The sequence below is a fragment of the Styela clava genome, chromosome 5 (genome assembly GCF_964204865.1).
Source record: "Styela clava chromosome 5, kaStyClav1.hap1.2, whole genome shotgun sequence".
NCBI lineage: Eukaryota > Metazoa > Chordata > Ascidiacea > Stolidobranchia > Styelidae > Styela > Styela clava.
Window position 1 is genome coordinate 3,871,701 of NC_135254.1, and position 16,377 is coordinate 3,888,077.

At 38.3% G+C, this 16,377-nt stretch overlaps 2 protein-coding genes across 3 annotated transcripts in view; one reads left to right on the top strand and one right to left on the bottom strand.

Annotated features, from left to right (window-relative positions):
* Window positions 1–15,701, bottom strand: part of LOC120329781 (FGFR1 oncogene partner 2 homolog) — a 443,159-nt gene extending 427,458 nt beyond the window's left edge. The window contains exons 1-7 of one of the 2 annotated variants that reach the window (XM_078112445.1): window positions 14,863–15,701; window positions 12,532–12,640; window positions 11,651–11,821; window positions 9,842–9,977; window positions 9,041–9,185; window positions 8,044–8,116; window positions 4,614–7,265 (exon numbers count right to left, since the gene is read on the bottom strand). In XM_078112445.1, coding sequence (XP_077968571.1) covers window positions 8,089–8,116; window positions 9,041–9,185; window positions 9,842–9,977; window positions 11,651–11,689 — 348 coding nt within the window. In that variant the 5' untranslated portion in view covers window positions 11,690–11,821; window positions 12,532–12,640; window positions 14,863–15,701 and the 3' untranslated portion in view covers window positions 4,614–7,265; window positions 8,044–8,088. Of the gene's footprint in view, window positions 1–4,613; window positions 7,266–8,043; window positions 8,117–9,040; window positions 9,186–9,841; window positions 9,978–11,650; window positions 11,822–12,531; window positions 12,641–13,669; window positions 14,712–14,862 lie in introns of those variants that run through there. The other variant, XM_078112444.1, reaches the window with a different exon arrangement.
* LOC120325514 (uncharacterized) lies at window positions 1,010–2,639 on the top strand. Its single transcript, XM_078112451.1, has 3 exons — window positions 1,010–1,166; window positions 1,360–1,508; window positions 2,283–2,639. The coding sequence occupies exons 1-3, from the start codon at window positions 1,051–1,053 to the stop codon at window positions 2,405–2,407; spliced, it is 390 nt and encodes a 129-aa protein (XP_077968577.1). The 5' UTR covers window positions 1,010–1,050; the 3' UTR covers window positions 2,408–2,639.
* Window positions 15,702–16,377: the final 676 nt, after the last annotated feature.

Sequence of the window (16,377 nt, forward strand, 5' to 3'; positions counted from 1 at the left end):
GGTTTTTACATCTTTTCACGACCCACTAAGATTCCTTTTGCGACCCACCAGTGGGACGCGACCCATAGTTTGGGAACCGCTGCATCAAAGTGTTTTTCAAACCAATTTGATATACAGAATGTGCTACCTAGCAAAATTGATTATCATGCTGAAATTGTTTTTCAATATGGGGGACGGCTAATTTTTTTTACTCCAAATGTATAAAACCAGTCTTAGTAACCAATTTATTACACTATAAGTGGTATGGGGTCCAATTGTGAGTACTCCCGTAGTGTGTGCACCAGGTTAGGGTCAGGCTATAATTTTATTCCAATTTTCCTTATTTTAGTTCTATTAAGGTGCGTTTACACTGGATGCGTCGCGACGCGTTGCGAAGTGCGCTCGAGATCGCTCTCCATTGTTTCAAGTGACGCCGTTCACACTGAAAGCGCGGCACCTAACGACGACGCGCGGTGCCGCTGCTGATTCTCTCGCTGAGCGTTTTTCGGCGCGACTGACCTTCGAATTCCACGTGCTTTTTTGCGGCGGTGTCGGCTGCTTCCCGTGGGAAGTGGTTTTACATTCTGCTTAGATCAGAAGGTACCGCATTTTATAACTGCAATATCAAATTAGGTACCGTTTATCGTAATTTATAAGTTAAATATCCAAATTAGGTACCGTTATCTAGGTCAGAATAAAATTGATTGCAAGTACTAGTGAAGGATTGTAGTCTTTACTATTTGCTATACCTGTACCCGTATGAATTCTAACAACAATTGTATTTTGAATTCATTACAAACTTTGTTTCACAGTCATGTCGTTTGAAGAGCTTTTAATAAATGAGGTGAAATCTAGACCATGTCTGTATGACATGAGTCCTCATTATCGTGATGTTAATATCAAATCCAACAATTGGGCGGAGATAGCAGCATTGCTGGATTTATCTTGATGGCAAAATCACGTTGTCTAAAATATTTTCAAGTACACCAAATTGAAAATAAAAGCTTGCTTTGCTCAACTAACACCACAATCTGATATAGCTATTTAGGACAGCAGGCAAGAGAAGTCAAGATGAAAAATAAAAATGAAAGTACCATGGAGTCAGGGGCACCCCCAGGCGTTTCAACGAATAAATGGCATCTATTTGAACACATGACTTTTTTAGATTCCTTCGTGCAGCATCGAAAGTAAGTTATTTTGCATAAAATCGGCACAAGAGTAAATATTGAGCTGCTGTGATATGTTACTATGATGAAAAGTGTGTGCCTATTTCAATGATATATCTATCACATGTTTTGAAATGATCTGTTCAATTTGGTACAAGTTAAATTCTTTATTAATTTGAAGTTATTTCAGGACCTTTTCTATTTCATATTTCAGAACGTCCTCAAATTTAGAACTTGTCACTCTATCAGCTGTGGTAGAAGGGGAAGAAGTGTCTGGGTCATCTTCTGTCGCACCGACACCAAAAAAAAGGAAGGAAGAAGTGAACATGCGGATTTTGAAAATTCTTGAGGAGGAGAAGGATGGTAATTTTTTTAACCTTTTCGAACATCGTTTTTGTTTCATGTTTTATCTACGGTCACACATGATATGGTGTGATCGAGATTAGTTTATTATGTTGTAGAATTAAAGGGAGCGTATGCATAGCATGCTCATATAGACAAGACAGCTACCGTATATACTCGCCTATAGGTCGCAACTTTTTACCTATTTTTAAAAAAAAAATATAGGTGTGACCTATCCGCTCGACATACAGACGATTTTACAAAAATTTGGATATAGGCCATTTCTACAAATCGTAACACGCCGCACGCATCTATTACAGTTGACCTGGTTCTAACCATATAAAATTATGAGCGTCATTAACATATTTTGATTATATTTTGCCCTACAAAAAAAACAAAATAGGAAGATACCTATGCAAAAATCTAGGAAAAGGGCTTTTTAAATCCGTAGATTTTCAGTTTGACTTATGTGCGAGTCAAATCAAAATCAAACTTTTTTAACACAAAACTAATAGTGCGACCTATACGGTGGTGCGACCTATAGGCGAGTATATACGGTATGCTCAAATATTTGGCAAAAAAAAATAATAGCCTTCTGGGGGAAAATTTTATCTTTAACCAATGAAAATTTCAAAACAATTGGTTCAGTTACCAAAGAGAAAAGCGATTTCTTCTGAACGTGTCAAAGAAGAACAAGACTAAGTCTAAGAACAACAAAACGTTCACTATGTCCACTACGTGTCCAATAAACACGTAATGGTATGGAATATTGATACTATATATATTTATTTGTAGATGATCCAGACAAATTCTTCCTTCTTTCACTTCTACCACAGCTGAAAAGACTGTCTCCTGAGCGTGCTTCATCAACAAAGATGAAAATCATGCAATTACTCCATGAGGCTGAATTTGAGAAATGATTCAAATTCAATTTCCCACTTAAAAATTAGAAAATAAATTCAAACGTTTTTTTATCTTAATTACAGTACATTACTAAATTTAATTGACTCCGTACAAACTTGAGCAACCTTCTCTAAACAAGAACTCAATTTTCTAAAAAATTTTAATGTTTTTTATTGTTAGTTTACCTCAACCATTTTATTATTTGTTCAGGCAGTATGCTTTTTCATTCTGGCTATTTCTCATTACAGCTTCATGGAGTATTTGCATGATTTTCATCTTTCTGCTGCTGTTTATTTTCTTTTATCAAGCACAAATTCTTTTTTCAATTACGTTTATTTTCAAATATTCTTTGATGAAAAATTTGGATTATTTTCCAAATTGATTACAGCTTGAAATATTTTAGTGTAGCGTGTCAAATGTAAAATCTCTCATTCAGTAATATGTTTTTTCGATGGTAACCACTAAGCTAGATAAAAGGAACTTTTCATGTCCTTCTGACTCTTTGAAATTGCCAGGGGCAAGCTCCATCAACCATGAAATAATTTTTAAAGCTGTCGCGAACAGCCGCCGCCCCTACACTATTTCTGCGACCTTGCCTTTGCAGGGGCAAAAAACTGTTGTACCCGCCAACTTCCTCTTGTTATGTTTCCCTCCAGGTCTTCCCTATCCACTTCACCTGCATCTATCAGTGTATGGCGTCTTACATAATTATGCAAACAACATGCTGCCTTCACAACCAACTCTGCGTTTTGTGGCGACACACCCATGGGCCTCCTAAAAACTCTCCACTTCGCACTCATTATACCAAATGCATTTTCTACTACTCGCCTTGCCCTGGATAGCCTGTAGTTGAAAACTTTTTCATCAATTGGCAAATTTCGCCCCGGGTATGGTCTCATCAGGTGCTTCTGTAGTGGGAAGGCTTCATCCCCCACTATCACATAGGGAGCCTTTTTTGAGCTGTTAGTAAGCGTTGTTTCATCCGGCAAATTCAGGGCCCCTTCATTCATGAGCTTACCGAGAGCAGAGTGGGAGAAAACACTTCCATCACTCTGCTTTCCGTAAGCTCCCACATCGACAAAAACAAAATTATAATTGGCGTCGACAAGGGCCATTAGCACAATGCTGAAGGTGTGCTTGTAATTGTAATAAAGGGACCCTGAATTCACCGGTGCTTGAATTTGTATATGTTTCCCATCTATGCTCCCTATGCAATGTGGGAAATTCCACTTTTTCTCATACTCTTCAGCGATTTGCTTCCATTTTGTAACTGTTGGCGGGCTTAAATATTCTTTTTTGAGTGATGTCCAAATTGCCTCACAAGTTTCTGTAACTATTCCTGAAACTGTTGATTTCGATGTCCTATATGAATCTGCTATTGTGGTATAAGAATCCCCTGTTGCTAAAAATCTGAAATATGATATATGTGCACTTTTATTTGATGTTATGTTTATTTTGTTTTTAATAGTTCTATGTGGATGTGTTATAATTTGAATATTTTCTTCCACATACATTTTGCTACATGGTTTGAATATACAGTAATTGCTCACCTTAATGTTATTCCAAGCCTCTCTTCAGGAGATATAGGTTCTCGGAAATTAGTCGTGGTTTTAGTTATGTAAGGAGCCACTAGACTCCTCAGGTCATCAAACATACCAGGGTCCAGGCGGTATTGGTTACGAAATGCAACCGTTCTTTCAAGTCTCATTTCTTGGACAAGTCTATGGTACTCACCTGCGTAGAAAGTAATATTAAATGAAAGATAAATGTTTATTCAACTTCAAGCTCTACCGTCTGTTCAATACACAGGTAGATGAAGAAAACAGTATAAGATAGCCTATGATTAATTAATCTTATATTAGTATTTTGAGGAAAGACCACGCAATTTCATAGGGCGATGATTTGAACTTACCAAGCTCTTTTCTTCTTTTTAATATGGGATGAACCCAATGTTCCCTTTGCTTTTGCTCCGTATTGTTTGCCAAATAAAGGGCGATTGCCAATCTTTTCCTTTTCGAAAGTGGCATATTTGTAAATTTTGTAGCGGAGTGGGAAGCAGACGAAATTCTAGCTGAATTTCCCGCGTCAATGTTCCTAAGCAACCGCCTCTAGCGCCCTTGAGTGGTGAAGAAATGACGCGCGCTATGTAAACACCTGCCCCGCGCGACCAGAAGCCGCGCCGCGCCGCGACGCATCCAGTGTAAACGCACCTTTACGGCTTCGGGGACTGTCTGTGTTAGCCAAGTGAATATTCCCCCTGCCCATAGGTTTCAGTCTCTTCACACATCTTGATGTAAAGTAGGCGAATAAACTTAGTTACCTCCATATTGGTACACATACTTCTACTATAATACCAATAATAATTCAGCAAAACCTCCTTAAACATTTTTATTACTGAATAAAGCCCAACATGATAGAGTATCAGGAATGTCCAATCTGATTCGAATAAATATCCAAGAAGCGTGGCCTTTACTAAGCATTAGGAATATGTTCAAAAATACTATTTCAGTATGTATTTAAATTACCGGTACTAGATTGTTTATTCGGCCATTCCCTCAGGGGTGCGCAACCTTAGGGCCAGATAGAAATAACTGGGTAAAACTGCGGCTACCAAAGCTTCATTTAACATACGATAGTCTTCCTTGTAGTTGCAGTTGAGGCTGCAGCTTTATATACATACAGATTTATATACATACATGCTTTCCTGTAGTCGCAGGCACAAAAATTTTGGTTATTGATCTTATGACTTGAGTAGTTCGCTTTGCACGAGCTAGCTGTTGGACTCAGGTATGGGGTTCGCAACGTAAAGGGACTGAAATTACAAAAATAAAAACTCATTTCAAGGGCCGCACGTCATTCAAACATGGCATCACAATCTTTTCTTCAGGGCTGCATCTGGCACGTGTGCTGCAGGTTGCACACCCCTAACATACACAAAGAACTTGTATTTACTACATCCAATGCTTATGGACTAGGACAAGACAACTTGACCATATAGCTTGTGGTTGAACTACCATTTACCATAATTAATTTCGAAGGTATCTGAACAGCGAGGGAATTACCAAAAATAAAAATTTCATTCCACAGTATGATAACAAATATAAAGTAAAAAACAATTCACTGCTTTTCTCCAGAAATAAGACTAGCTATAGAATTCCATCTACAGGGACAAGGACAATTTCATCTGTTTACCTCCAACCCCAATTGGCATAATACTGTAAAATGCTAAGTCTGTCACAGTTGTGCAAATATTATCGCTTTCCTATCTCATGTATCATCAAATGCTCAAATTGTAGAAACATCAAAATTGACATTGGAAATATTGTGTTCATTTGAGTGCCAAGCAGAACCTCTTTCGAGTTCTTCTGAGTGTTTCTTGTCTAGAGCAAAGATTTTTCAACCTTTACGAAGGAGAGGAACCCCAATAAACATTTCAAAAGCTTAAGAACCCCTGTGTAACTGAATATACATTATAATATGCCAATCAAAAAATGTGAAACGGAAATTTGATGTAGAGCAGAGCTAAGATCTGAAGCCCGAACCCGAAATTCGAGCCGGGTCGGGCTTCTCTATCGCTGACTTTTTTTTTAAATGGGGCGTTTTGGCCACGTGAGACCGTGGTCTGAAAAAAAACAGAAGTTGCCTAATCAACACGACACTCTTGCAATGACAATTCAGAGATCTCCTGATTAAAATATGAAATTTCGGGTTTGCTTCGGGCCTGTAAATCCAGTTAATTAGTCGGACTCGGGTCGGGTTCATACCCACGGGCCTGGGTCGGGCCGGAATTGATCTTACCTCTAATGTAGAGAAAATGAAAGTATCTTATGAAACACACTTATTATATCCGTGTATTTAATTATATTTAAACAAGATAAATATAATAATATAGACCAGGGCTACTCAACTATTTTTACCGGAGGTCCGCATTCAAAACTTCAAAAATATTTGGGTCCGGACTTTCCAGACATTATATTTCGGCATCCTCAAGCACACGATTCCTCGGCCGACTAATGATTATTAGCTAATCAAGATTGTTTGTTATGGCATTCTTTTCATATATATTTTTAAATCTATAAAAGTGATTTTATAAAATGAAACTTCAAAAGTGGGGCTAATGATTTAAAATGAAGAATTATGCGCGGTCCGAATCGAATACCCGAAAGGTCAGGATTCGGACCGCGGTCCGCCAGTCCGCCCTGATATAGGCTACAGGATTTCAATGCTAACCTGCAAAACCCCTGGACAGCCTACAGCCTTGTGCAGAGTACTTTGTATGAACCAGATATATTTTCTCAATACTGAGTTTCAATAGAAACACAAGGAATAACAAGAGTAAGGGACGCTCCAGAAGTATGTGTACCAATATGGAGGTAACTAATTTTGTTTGCCTACATTACATCAAGTTGTGAAAAGGGACTAAAAACCTATGGGCAGGGGGTATATCCACTTGGCTAACACAGACAGTCCCGAACTCAAAATAGAACTAAAATAAGAAAAATCTGAATGAATTATGAACCTGGTACACACATACTACGGGAGTACCCTTTGAAGGAACAAACTTCCTCCGTATTGTAATAAAATAACTGTCTGGGGAGTAGTTTTAGGATGATTCCCCCTCATGTATAACTGTCTTATCACTAGTAGTATCGCCAGTGAGCACCATTTCTGATTCATTCTCTTGTTTTTCAGCCTTTCCAGAATCTTTCTGTTCAGTGGTTATAAGTCTTGATCCAAATGAACTCTTAGATATCATCAGCATTTCTCTTAAAATGTCATTTTCTGTTTGCAATCGGGATAATTCTTCGTAATCTCTGAGATATTGCTCATCATCAACATCCGCAGCTACCTCATCACAGCAGCCATCTCATTGATCTGAAACAAGGAAAGATAATTCATGTCTTTCAAGATAAAACTGCCACCTTTTTTGTTTTGAAATAACTTGAATCTTCAGCGCCACCACGTGGCTGAATTCTTTTGCTGGAATAGTTATTGTCAAACCGCCAGCATTACCAATGACAAGATTGCCAAGTAAGAAAGATTCCAGTTCTTCAAACAGTAGTAGCTCATTACATATTGTACGATATCAGTGGCAAATATATAATAAACTGAACTTGATTTAATCAAGATGCCTATTTCAGAAATCACGTAGTGTGTGTACCAGGTTCGAATTCCAATTTTCCTTATTTTTGTTCTATTACAAGTACGGGGACTGTCTGTGTTAGCCAAGTGAATATACTCCCTGCCCATAGATTTCAGTCCCTTCACATGACTTGATGTAAAATAGGCGAACAAAATTAGTTACCTCCATATTGGTACACACTCTTTCTACTATAAGATTATACATAAAAATGCTCAATGTTATGCAAGGTTACTCCCACAAATTGCCATGCCACAATTTTGTGGTGGTCAGAGGGTTAATCGTGCATATATTTACAGCGATTGTGGGATTTTTGGCAGGCAATACCTAATGAATTTAGTTATGGGACTAATAACATGTTCTTTTACATCAAAACCAATCCCCATAATCAAATCTGTGATAAACTGAAATGTGGGACCAGGATTGTGGGCCAGGGTAACTGAAATTGTGGGTTGACCAAGCAGTAAAGCACTATGACATAATTGAGGGTTAGAATAAACTTGGTCTCAATACCTTATCAATGAGTTCCATATTCTCTTCTTGATATTGTTTTTCTGCTTAATAAGTGTTTTCAGTGATCTGGATGCTGAAAACGAAAGATATAAATAAAATTATAAATGCTGTCAAGCCATGGTTCATTGATTTTGTTGAAATATTTGAATCCAAGTAAAACTTCATAATTATTCTTTGTGAATATTATTCAGCTATACGGCTTTGGATTTTTAATATTAATTTACAAATACTATAATGCAGGGGTGTGCGACCTGCGACTGGCCCATGGGCCAAATGCAGCCCACAAGAGGGCGATTTTGAATGGTGTACAGACCGCGAAATAGGTTTTCAATTAAATTCAATTTGGTACGTGTGAGTAATTCCAATTCCTGTGCGTTGCGAAGCCAATACCTGAGTCTAGTTTATTCATGCCTACGACTTTACAATGCCGTAACATGTTTCACCCAGTTATTTCTATCTGGACCTCCTGTATTAAAGGTTGCACACTCCATGCTATAATGTGTTCTTTCTTAGCTTTTAGAATTGTCGCTCCAATATGCCTAATCCACTGGTTCTCAACCTTTTTGGTGGGGTGGAACCCCATTGGAACATTCCATAGGCTCAAGGTACCCCAGTACAATACTTAACACTAATACTTGCAAAACATGTACTAAATGAAGTAAAAATACTTAAACAATTACCGATTTGAAAAAAAATGGTTAAGAGAACTGACCTCATAACAAAATTGAAATTGTAAAGGGACTTCATGGACACCCTGTACATATATTATATAGACTGTCGTATTTGAATGTAAACTTTTGGAGCCGCTACACTGAACTGGCCAAAACCTAGGATAAAACCTACGGGAAATAGGATTGTTCGTATTAGAACCATAAGGTATTCTGAAAGACTGAAACTTCAATTAAATGTTCATTAGTAATAATACAGCCATTTTATAGTAAAACAATAGACTTTCCTCTCCCTGAGATTATGAAATACATTGACAAGATCCACATACTTTTGGTGCTTAGTAAATTTCATCATCTGCTGTCTGTACTTGGTCATGATAAGTTCCAATGCGTTTTGGGGTTCGGTCAAACTTTGTCGCAATTCATCGTTCTCATGTTGTAGGGACCGAATTGCATTATTTTCTTGCTGAATACCTTGAAGATAAAAATAGGAATTTGGCAAACATAATTTTGTTTTCATCAGAACTATTATTTGAGATTTACATTTGATTATTATTTACATTTTTGGATCAATATTTATATTTTTTCTCTTCAAAACTTATACCATTTGAAGCAAAGGCCTGCAACATTGTTTGTCGGTTGGCCATATACCCAACTTCATACAGTCAGCCGGGCCACACAAAAATTTAGTTTTTCCATGTGAAAAAGGCAAGAGAAGATAATATGGCCGTTGCTCAGTTAAAGGCATCGGCAAAACAGCAAAGATTTAACGCAGCGAAAAGATGTATTTTTATCCACATGAGCGACTTTTTAAACATAAACTGTTGGATTCAGATTTTATGCTTGATGGGGAGAATCCGAGCGTTGACGAGGGCCACACTGAACGGCTTGGTGGGCCGGGTTGTGGCCCGCGGGCTGCCTATTGCGCACCCTTGATCTAAAATAACCACTGATTTTAGACTAGTTCTTAATTAATTTAAAATTGAATTTTTTTGTTCATGCAGAGTTAATTACAAAATAGGACACGATCGATCTATGTCCGAAAATATCATAAAGGTAAAATTGATAGAATAAATATTGCGTTACAAAATGAGCAAAGCTAGTACTGGTTCTTTTGAAATTTGTCGTACCTAAGACTAAAGTAGACCTTGGTCTGTGTCCAGCAACTTTGTTCAGTTCAATTAAATTTTCTTGATATGTGTTTCTCGCTTCCATTTCTTTCTTGAGAGTCTGTTCGACAAGACTTTCAGCAGCGCTGTCATGATCCTAGGATAATAGATGAAATTAAATCATTTGGAAGTGTATGTTAGAGAGCATTGATAAGTTTGATTGTTGCAGTGTAGCCCACATAAACGCTACTTTTCTGAATTTAAAATATTTCTGATATGACGCATTCAGCATTACTGACGTGGACAATATTTTTATGATCTGAGCATTTAAATATTCTTAAGAGTCTAACCAGAAAATAAGATTGAAAATCATTAGTTAACTATTGTGTATCCAGGGCCCTGAGAAGTTTAAAACAATTCAAAATACTATGGAGCCACTTTTCCCAACCAAAGTGGAACTTTCTGAATTTGGTGCGGAACTCTTTATTATTACTATATTACTGATTTGATTAGCTATGACATTATAAACTACTTGAAGTGTAGAAAAAGCTGGAGTGTGACTTGTGCACAACAATAAGAATATATTAGGCGCACACTTGGACATTGGAGAAAGCAGTAACAAACCAGCCTTCACATGAACATCCATATGATAGCAAAGAGTCCATATTTTTATATTTAAAGGAACAGGGTGGCTCATGTGACCGCTGGTCGGTTACGGCTTTTTTAGTCATTAAGTCCATGCATCCTAAATAAACTGGTTAACTAATCCCACACCCAACATGGGCTGGTAACCAGACGAGAGACTGTGGTTCGCCATGTGATTAAGTCCTCTTATGAACTTTTCCTGCCCCCGGGAATCGTTTAGTTTATTTTAAAAACTTAATGATACACACAAATTAAAAATGGAGAATTCTGGAGAGCAAGTAAAACCTATAAAGAAGTTTAAAACATGCGCCTGCCAACCAGCACACACACAAACCCAATTAAACGAGGCTTGGGCAATAATTGAAGGAACAAAATACACGATAATATTGAACTTTCAAGCTGTTGTACTTTTATTAACAGCCCGAAAGTTCAATACTGTAGAATAAATATCAAAATCTTAAACAGTAAAAGAGTCGAAAGTCTCCATGATAGGGTCTAGAGTTGTTTCGAGCCTAAAGTACTTCAAGTGGTCGCAACATAACAATTTTTGCGACTTGCTTTGAGCAAATATTCTTAAAAAAATTCTAATTTTTTGAATTATTTTTAGAGATTGGAACACAAATGAAGCCGCCAAATTCTGCTCAAATTTTCCAAATCTCATAAACTCCAAAGGGTTAAATTCAAAAGATTACTCAAGTTCATATTTGCTGAGAAGAAAAGGGCAACTCTTATGGTTAAGAGCAGACATGGGCCAACCATGGCCTGTGGGCTAAATCTGGCCGTTGGGTAATTCAATCTTGCCTGCCTTATACTGCCACAGCCCAAATTCTGATTTTTTTAGCTAAAAATAGCTCAAGGATTTTGTTGAGAGTGCAATTAAATTTAGTTTTGGAACAAGGCTCATGGTTTTTTACTTTTGCTTTTTGGCCTCAGGTACTAAAACCTACCCACCCCTGGTAAAGAGCATTTTCCTAATCCAATAATTTGTCTTCTAACTTTGTCTTGAGTAGGATTGTTAATATAAGGGATGAAATATTATTTTTATCATGAGGGAGAGGAAAGTCGATTAGGTGGCATATGGAGTCCCACTCCATGTCAGGTATGGAATTAGTTTTCTTGTTCGCTTTAGATACATGGTATTTTAATAAACCTTTAAAAATTAGTAAAACAATTAACTTTCCTAACCCTGGAATTTTGAAAAATGTTGATACTTTTGGTACTCATTCGGTAAACTTCATCATCTGCTGTCTGTACTTGGTCATGATAAGTTCCAATGCGTTCTGGTGGTCGGTCAAACTTTGTCGCAATTCATCGTTTTCATGTTGGAGAGATCGGATCGCAATATATTCTTCCTACCTTGAAATAAAAAATGCAAATTTATTTACCACATGGGATTTTATGCAATTTATTTACAGTGCAATTTGGTACTCCTGTAGTATGCGAACCAAGATGGCGGACACCAGAACATACTAGAAGAGTACCTGCAATTTATTTCATGCAGAATGCAAAAACTTTTGATTTGATCAAGGTTTTTATTTCTGAACTCTAAGCAAGACATTAGACAAGCACCCATGAAACATTCGCTTGATACTAGGCTGATTAGGGCTGATCCAGAAGTTCAAACCAGTCCATTACCGCAGTGTGTAATGTCTTGCTATTGCCTTATCTAACTAATCCTTACTTAGGATTAGCTCACTGGTGGGCCAATAATATGATAGCACCCCAAAAAAGTATATGAATGCAAGGTTTTCATATTCAAAATTTCAATATCCTGAATCAGACCCAACTATGATAGATTAGAATAGGAAAAGTAAGGTTGGACAATAACAGGACAGAACCTAAAACGGGAGAAAAGAAAGAAATTCACATTAATTGCAAGGTTATTGATCCGATTGATTTAGTTGTTTCAGCCAAAACATTTTGGACAAATTTACTTCAAACCATTTAAATTTTATTTTGTTTTCATTGCATTAATTATTTAGTTCCAAGTGTTTGTCTTGGAATGTCACAAATACAAAGAGTGAAAACATGAGTTAGAAAATCTTGATTTAAAACATCTTTCATACCCAAGACTAGAGTAGAGTCTGTGTCCAGCAGCTTTATTCATTTCAATCAAATTTTTTTTGATATGTGCTCCAGGCTGAGTTGAAAGCAGTTTAGGAAACCTCCATAGTCCTGGAATGGAGAGAATAATGATAAGAAATATATCTTGAACTTCTTGTTTTCAAACTCTCGACGCAATCACTTTTATTGATACAAATCACGGAGCATTGAAAAGAAATATTGATTTATTAACATTAAATTACGACAAGTCTACCGTATACAGGTATAAGTTTTACATTTCATGCACATTTGATCCATACTACCCAAAAACCAAGCTTGTCCATTGGACATATTTTTTCGTCTCATCCCACGCCATGGGATTTCGATTGGTAGTCTATACAATTCAATAAAAATTGTTATTTCTGTATTAAGGTTTGGGGCGAAAAAACAAACTGCATTTCCATTATATTCTGTACCACAACCTAGCCTATGTCTGCAAGTTGTAAACCTTCTTGCAGTAACAAATATTTTATATATTTGATTTAGAACTATTGAAATATTATACCTTCAATCTTGTGACCAAATATCAAGCGTTAGCATGGAATTAATTACTTGATGATAACTTTTCTTGGGTCTAGTATAGTTTGGTACCACAAGTACTTCCATTGGGCATAGCATAACGAATTTTGCATATGTTATTCCTAACCCCCACCTTACTAGGCCATCCGAAAATTAGGTACGTCACTACGACGTCATCATCACGTCATAGGGCTTGTCAAAGTATAATTACGATCGCCCGAAATGGCATCTGCGCCGCTGATAACTAACTCGCTGACGCCGGCGGTTTCTCTCCTATTGGGATCGTTGTGACGAAAAAAAGAGAGAAATGGCTCGCTCGATTTCGGATGATCGTCTGCGCGTTTTGGACTACCTTCCGCATACTTATGTGGGCCTTATTACGCCACTGTGACGTCGAAATAAGGTAATTTTTCGGTGATGTAGTCAGGTAGGGGTTAGGATTGACATATGCAAAAATAGTTGAGCCAGGCCAACTAGAAGTGCATGTGGTTCGGTACCGTACGGTACCGATACTAAACTCTGAAACTATACCAGACCCCTTTTCTTTTCCCAGTTTTCTGGTACCGGCAGTCATCTACTAACCAGGAAGATGACAGCATTTCGGATGTGTGTTATTTTCGTATTTTAATGCTTTGTCAGATACAAAATATTTTTCTAACAAATTCGCTTGCCAAGTTGATAATTTGGGCAGTACCGGTACCGGTATTCTAACAGATGCCGGAAATATTTCACTAAAGCTAAATCGGCGAACTCGTTCAAAAACATCACTGGGTATCTCTATCGCCCCTGATGGTAATACCGTCGCCATAAGAATCGTCAGTGATCACCTGAGTTCTGAATACGGTTAAATGGTTTGTAGTAGATTCTATTTTCTACCTTTATTCCTTATCAGCTTAAAAGGCGATGAAAGTATTTAAACCGTACCCGAACGCACAGGGTGACCAAGTCGTGGGGTAGTAGTCCGGTGGTTGACTACTCCTATTCCTATACCTTACGTGGATTACTATCCGGGAGACGTTGTTCGGCACATGATTATCGGCTTATTTGTCGTCCTTTAGGATTTTTTAACTTGGGATAATTATGGAAATCCCCTTTTATCGTGAATTTCCTTCAGCGGAGACACGAGTCAGGTATCAAGCGCGGCGGTGTGGCTCAACGGGCTAAGCGTTAGGAATACGCTCGCCACCGCACCTCTAATTACTCTGCGTGGGAGGCGCAGTTCTTACCACTTCATGGCAGCTCCTGCCACGAACGAACCGCGGCAGCTCTTGCCATGGTTTTATAGCGCTATTCAGTAATCAGTATTAGGATAGGATTTACATATTTATCCCGGGGGAGAGGAAAGCCGATAAGACGGCTTATCCATATGGCGAACCACGGCCTCTCGTCCGGTTACCATTCCAAGTCGGGTATGGGATTAGTTTTTTACTGTATTGTTTGTTTTCGGAAGCATGGACTTGGTGGTGGAGGAAGCCGTAACCGACCAGCAGTTACGTGAACCACCCAACGACGGCGAGGAGTCCAGCAATCCTCTCGCACATAACCACCCCTGCATGGGATTCGAACCTGCGAACCCACGCAGAGTAATTAGAGGTGCGGTGGCGAGCGTATTCCTAACGCTTAGCCCGTTGAGCCACACCGCCGCGCCGACGCGGTATATTCACAAATTAATGTACCAGATTTTAATTGATCATGTAGAATTATATCTACTTAAACGCTAACCCTAACCCCAAATCCATCAAAACTGTATCCATAAGAAAAACGTTCCAACTTACCCAATATTTGTCACCATAAGGGACAGCCCTGTCTTTACGGCCCACCTGCCGCGGTTACGGCAGCAAAATTTTACCTGCCATTGGTTTTCAATTTGCTGCCGCGGTAACGGCAGCTCGACATTGGTTTGTGGCAGCTAAAATGTCAGTCGCCATAGGTTTGGCCGTAGCGGCCATGGTATGGAAATACCGCCATGGTTTTGCGGCAGCTGCAGACGCCACAGAATACTTAAAACTGCACTGGCTGCGTGGGTTCGCAGGTTCGAATCCCATGCAGGGATGGTTATGTGCGAGAGGATTGCTGGACTCCTCGCCGTCGTTGGGTGGTTCACGTAACCGCTGGTCGGTTACGGCTTCCTCCACCACCAAGTCCATACTTCCGAAAACAAACAATACAGTATTATAGGATATTGGGTAATTTTGCTGCTTTTGGTTAAGTTACGTGTTTAGACTTAAAGTCATACTAATCTTAAAATTAGAAGCAATCTCTCAGTCATAAAATACGTAACAATTAGACGTCCTGTAAGGTACGATGACGATAACGCGTCATGCCCTAAGGAGACCAAAACCAGCATAAAAGCGACCATTCGTTGGGAGAGAAAAGAGGATAACGATGAACAAGTAATTAATGAACTCGGGCTTGCAGTGAAACTTTGATTTTTATGTGACTTATCAGTCATGACTTGGAACTGTTCTTTGTATTTGTAAATATACAATTGCAATATATGTATTCGGTACCAGGAGTATGTCTTCTTCATAAGATCAGATCAGAAACAGCAGCAATACAGAAATAATAGCAAAAACACAAATGTTCCCTAAAGTATAACTAATCCCATACCCGACTTGGAATGGTAACCGGACGAGAGGTCGTGGTTCGCCATATGGATAAGCCGTCTTAGCGGCATTCCTCTCCCCCGGGATAAATATGTAAATCCTATCCTATCCTATCCTATCACTTTCCATGGTCGGTCTGTGTTGACCGCCACCTTGCGACCATAGTGTATCATAAATTTTCTTGCACGTAAATGGCTGAATGGCATTTTTTATATTTTGATATTGACATTGAAACACGATATGTATTGAGATTTGAGAAGACGCGTCAAAGCCTTTTTATACAATCCATAATTTGAAAACTACAGATAAATAATCTTAGGTTTTGAGCTGTAATAACGCAATAATATGCATGAATAAATTTGAAATGCGCAAGACTTCTGCGCAAAAAATGTCCTTGGTCGTTAGCAACAGGTTTGAAAAAGTGGAATGGCGCGTTTGTACTCAGTATATCTTTATAGAAAGTACAATTTTAATATTATTAAAGTGGGGATGAATGTCGGTAAGACGTTTTAGTCATTCGGCAAACCACTGCGTTTTGTTAAGATAAGTATCGTGCTACAACGAACTTCTGCATTGTACCTAGTTTATGGTACGACAACAAAAGTCTGTTCCCTAACTTCTGAACTTAAAACCAAGCTACGATTTCTGAATGTTACGAATTATTGAAAGCAAAGGACAATTACC

Coding starts and splice junctions, on each gene's coding strand:
- LOC120325514 (XM_078112451.1), top strand. CDS start 1,051: ATGAAAAATAAAAATGAAAGTACCATGGAGTCAGGGGCACCCCCAGGC. Junction 1,167..1,359: donor TCCTTCGTGCAGCATCGAAA/GTAAGTTATTTT, acceptor TTCATATTTCAG/AACGTCCTCAAATTTAGAAC. Junction 1,509..2,282: donor TCTTGAGGAGGAGAAGGATG/GTAATTTTTTTA, acceptor ATTTATTTGTAG/ATGATCCAGACAAATTCTTC.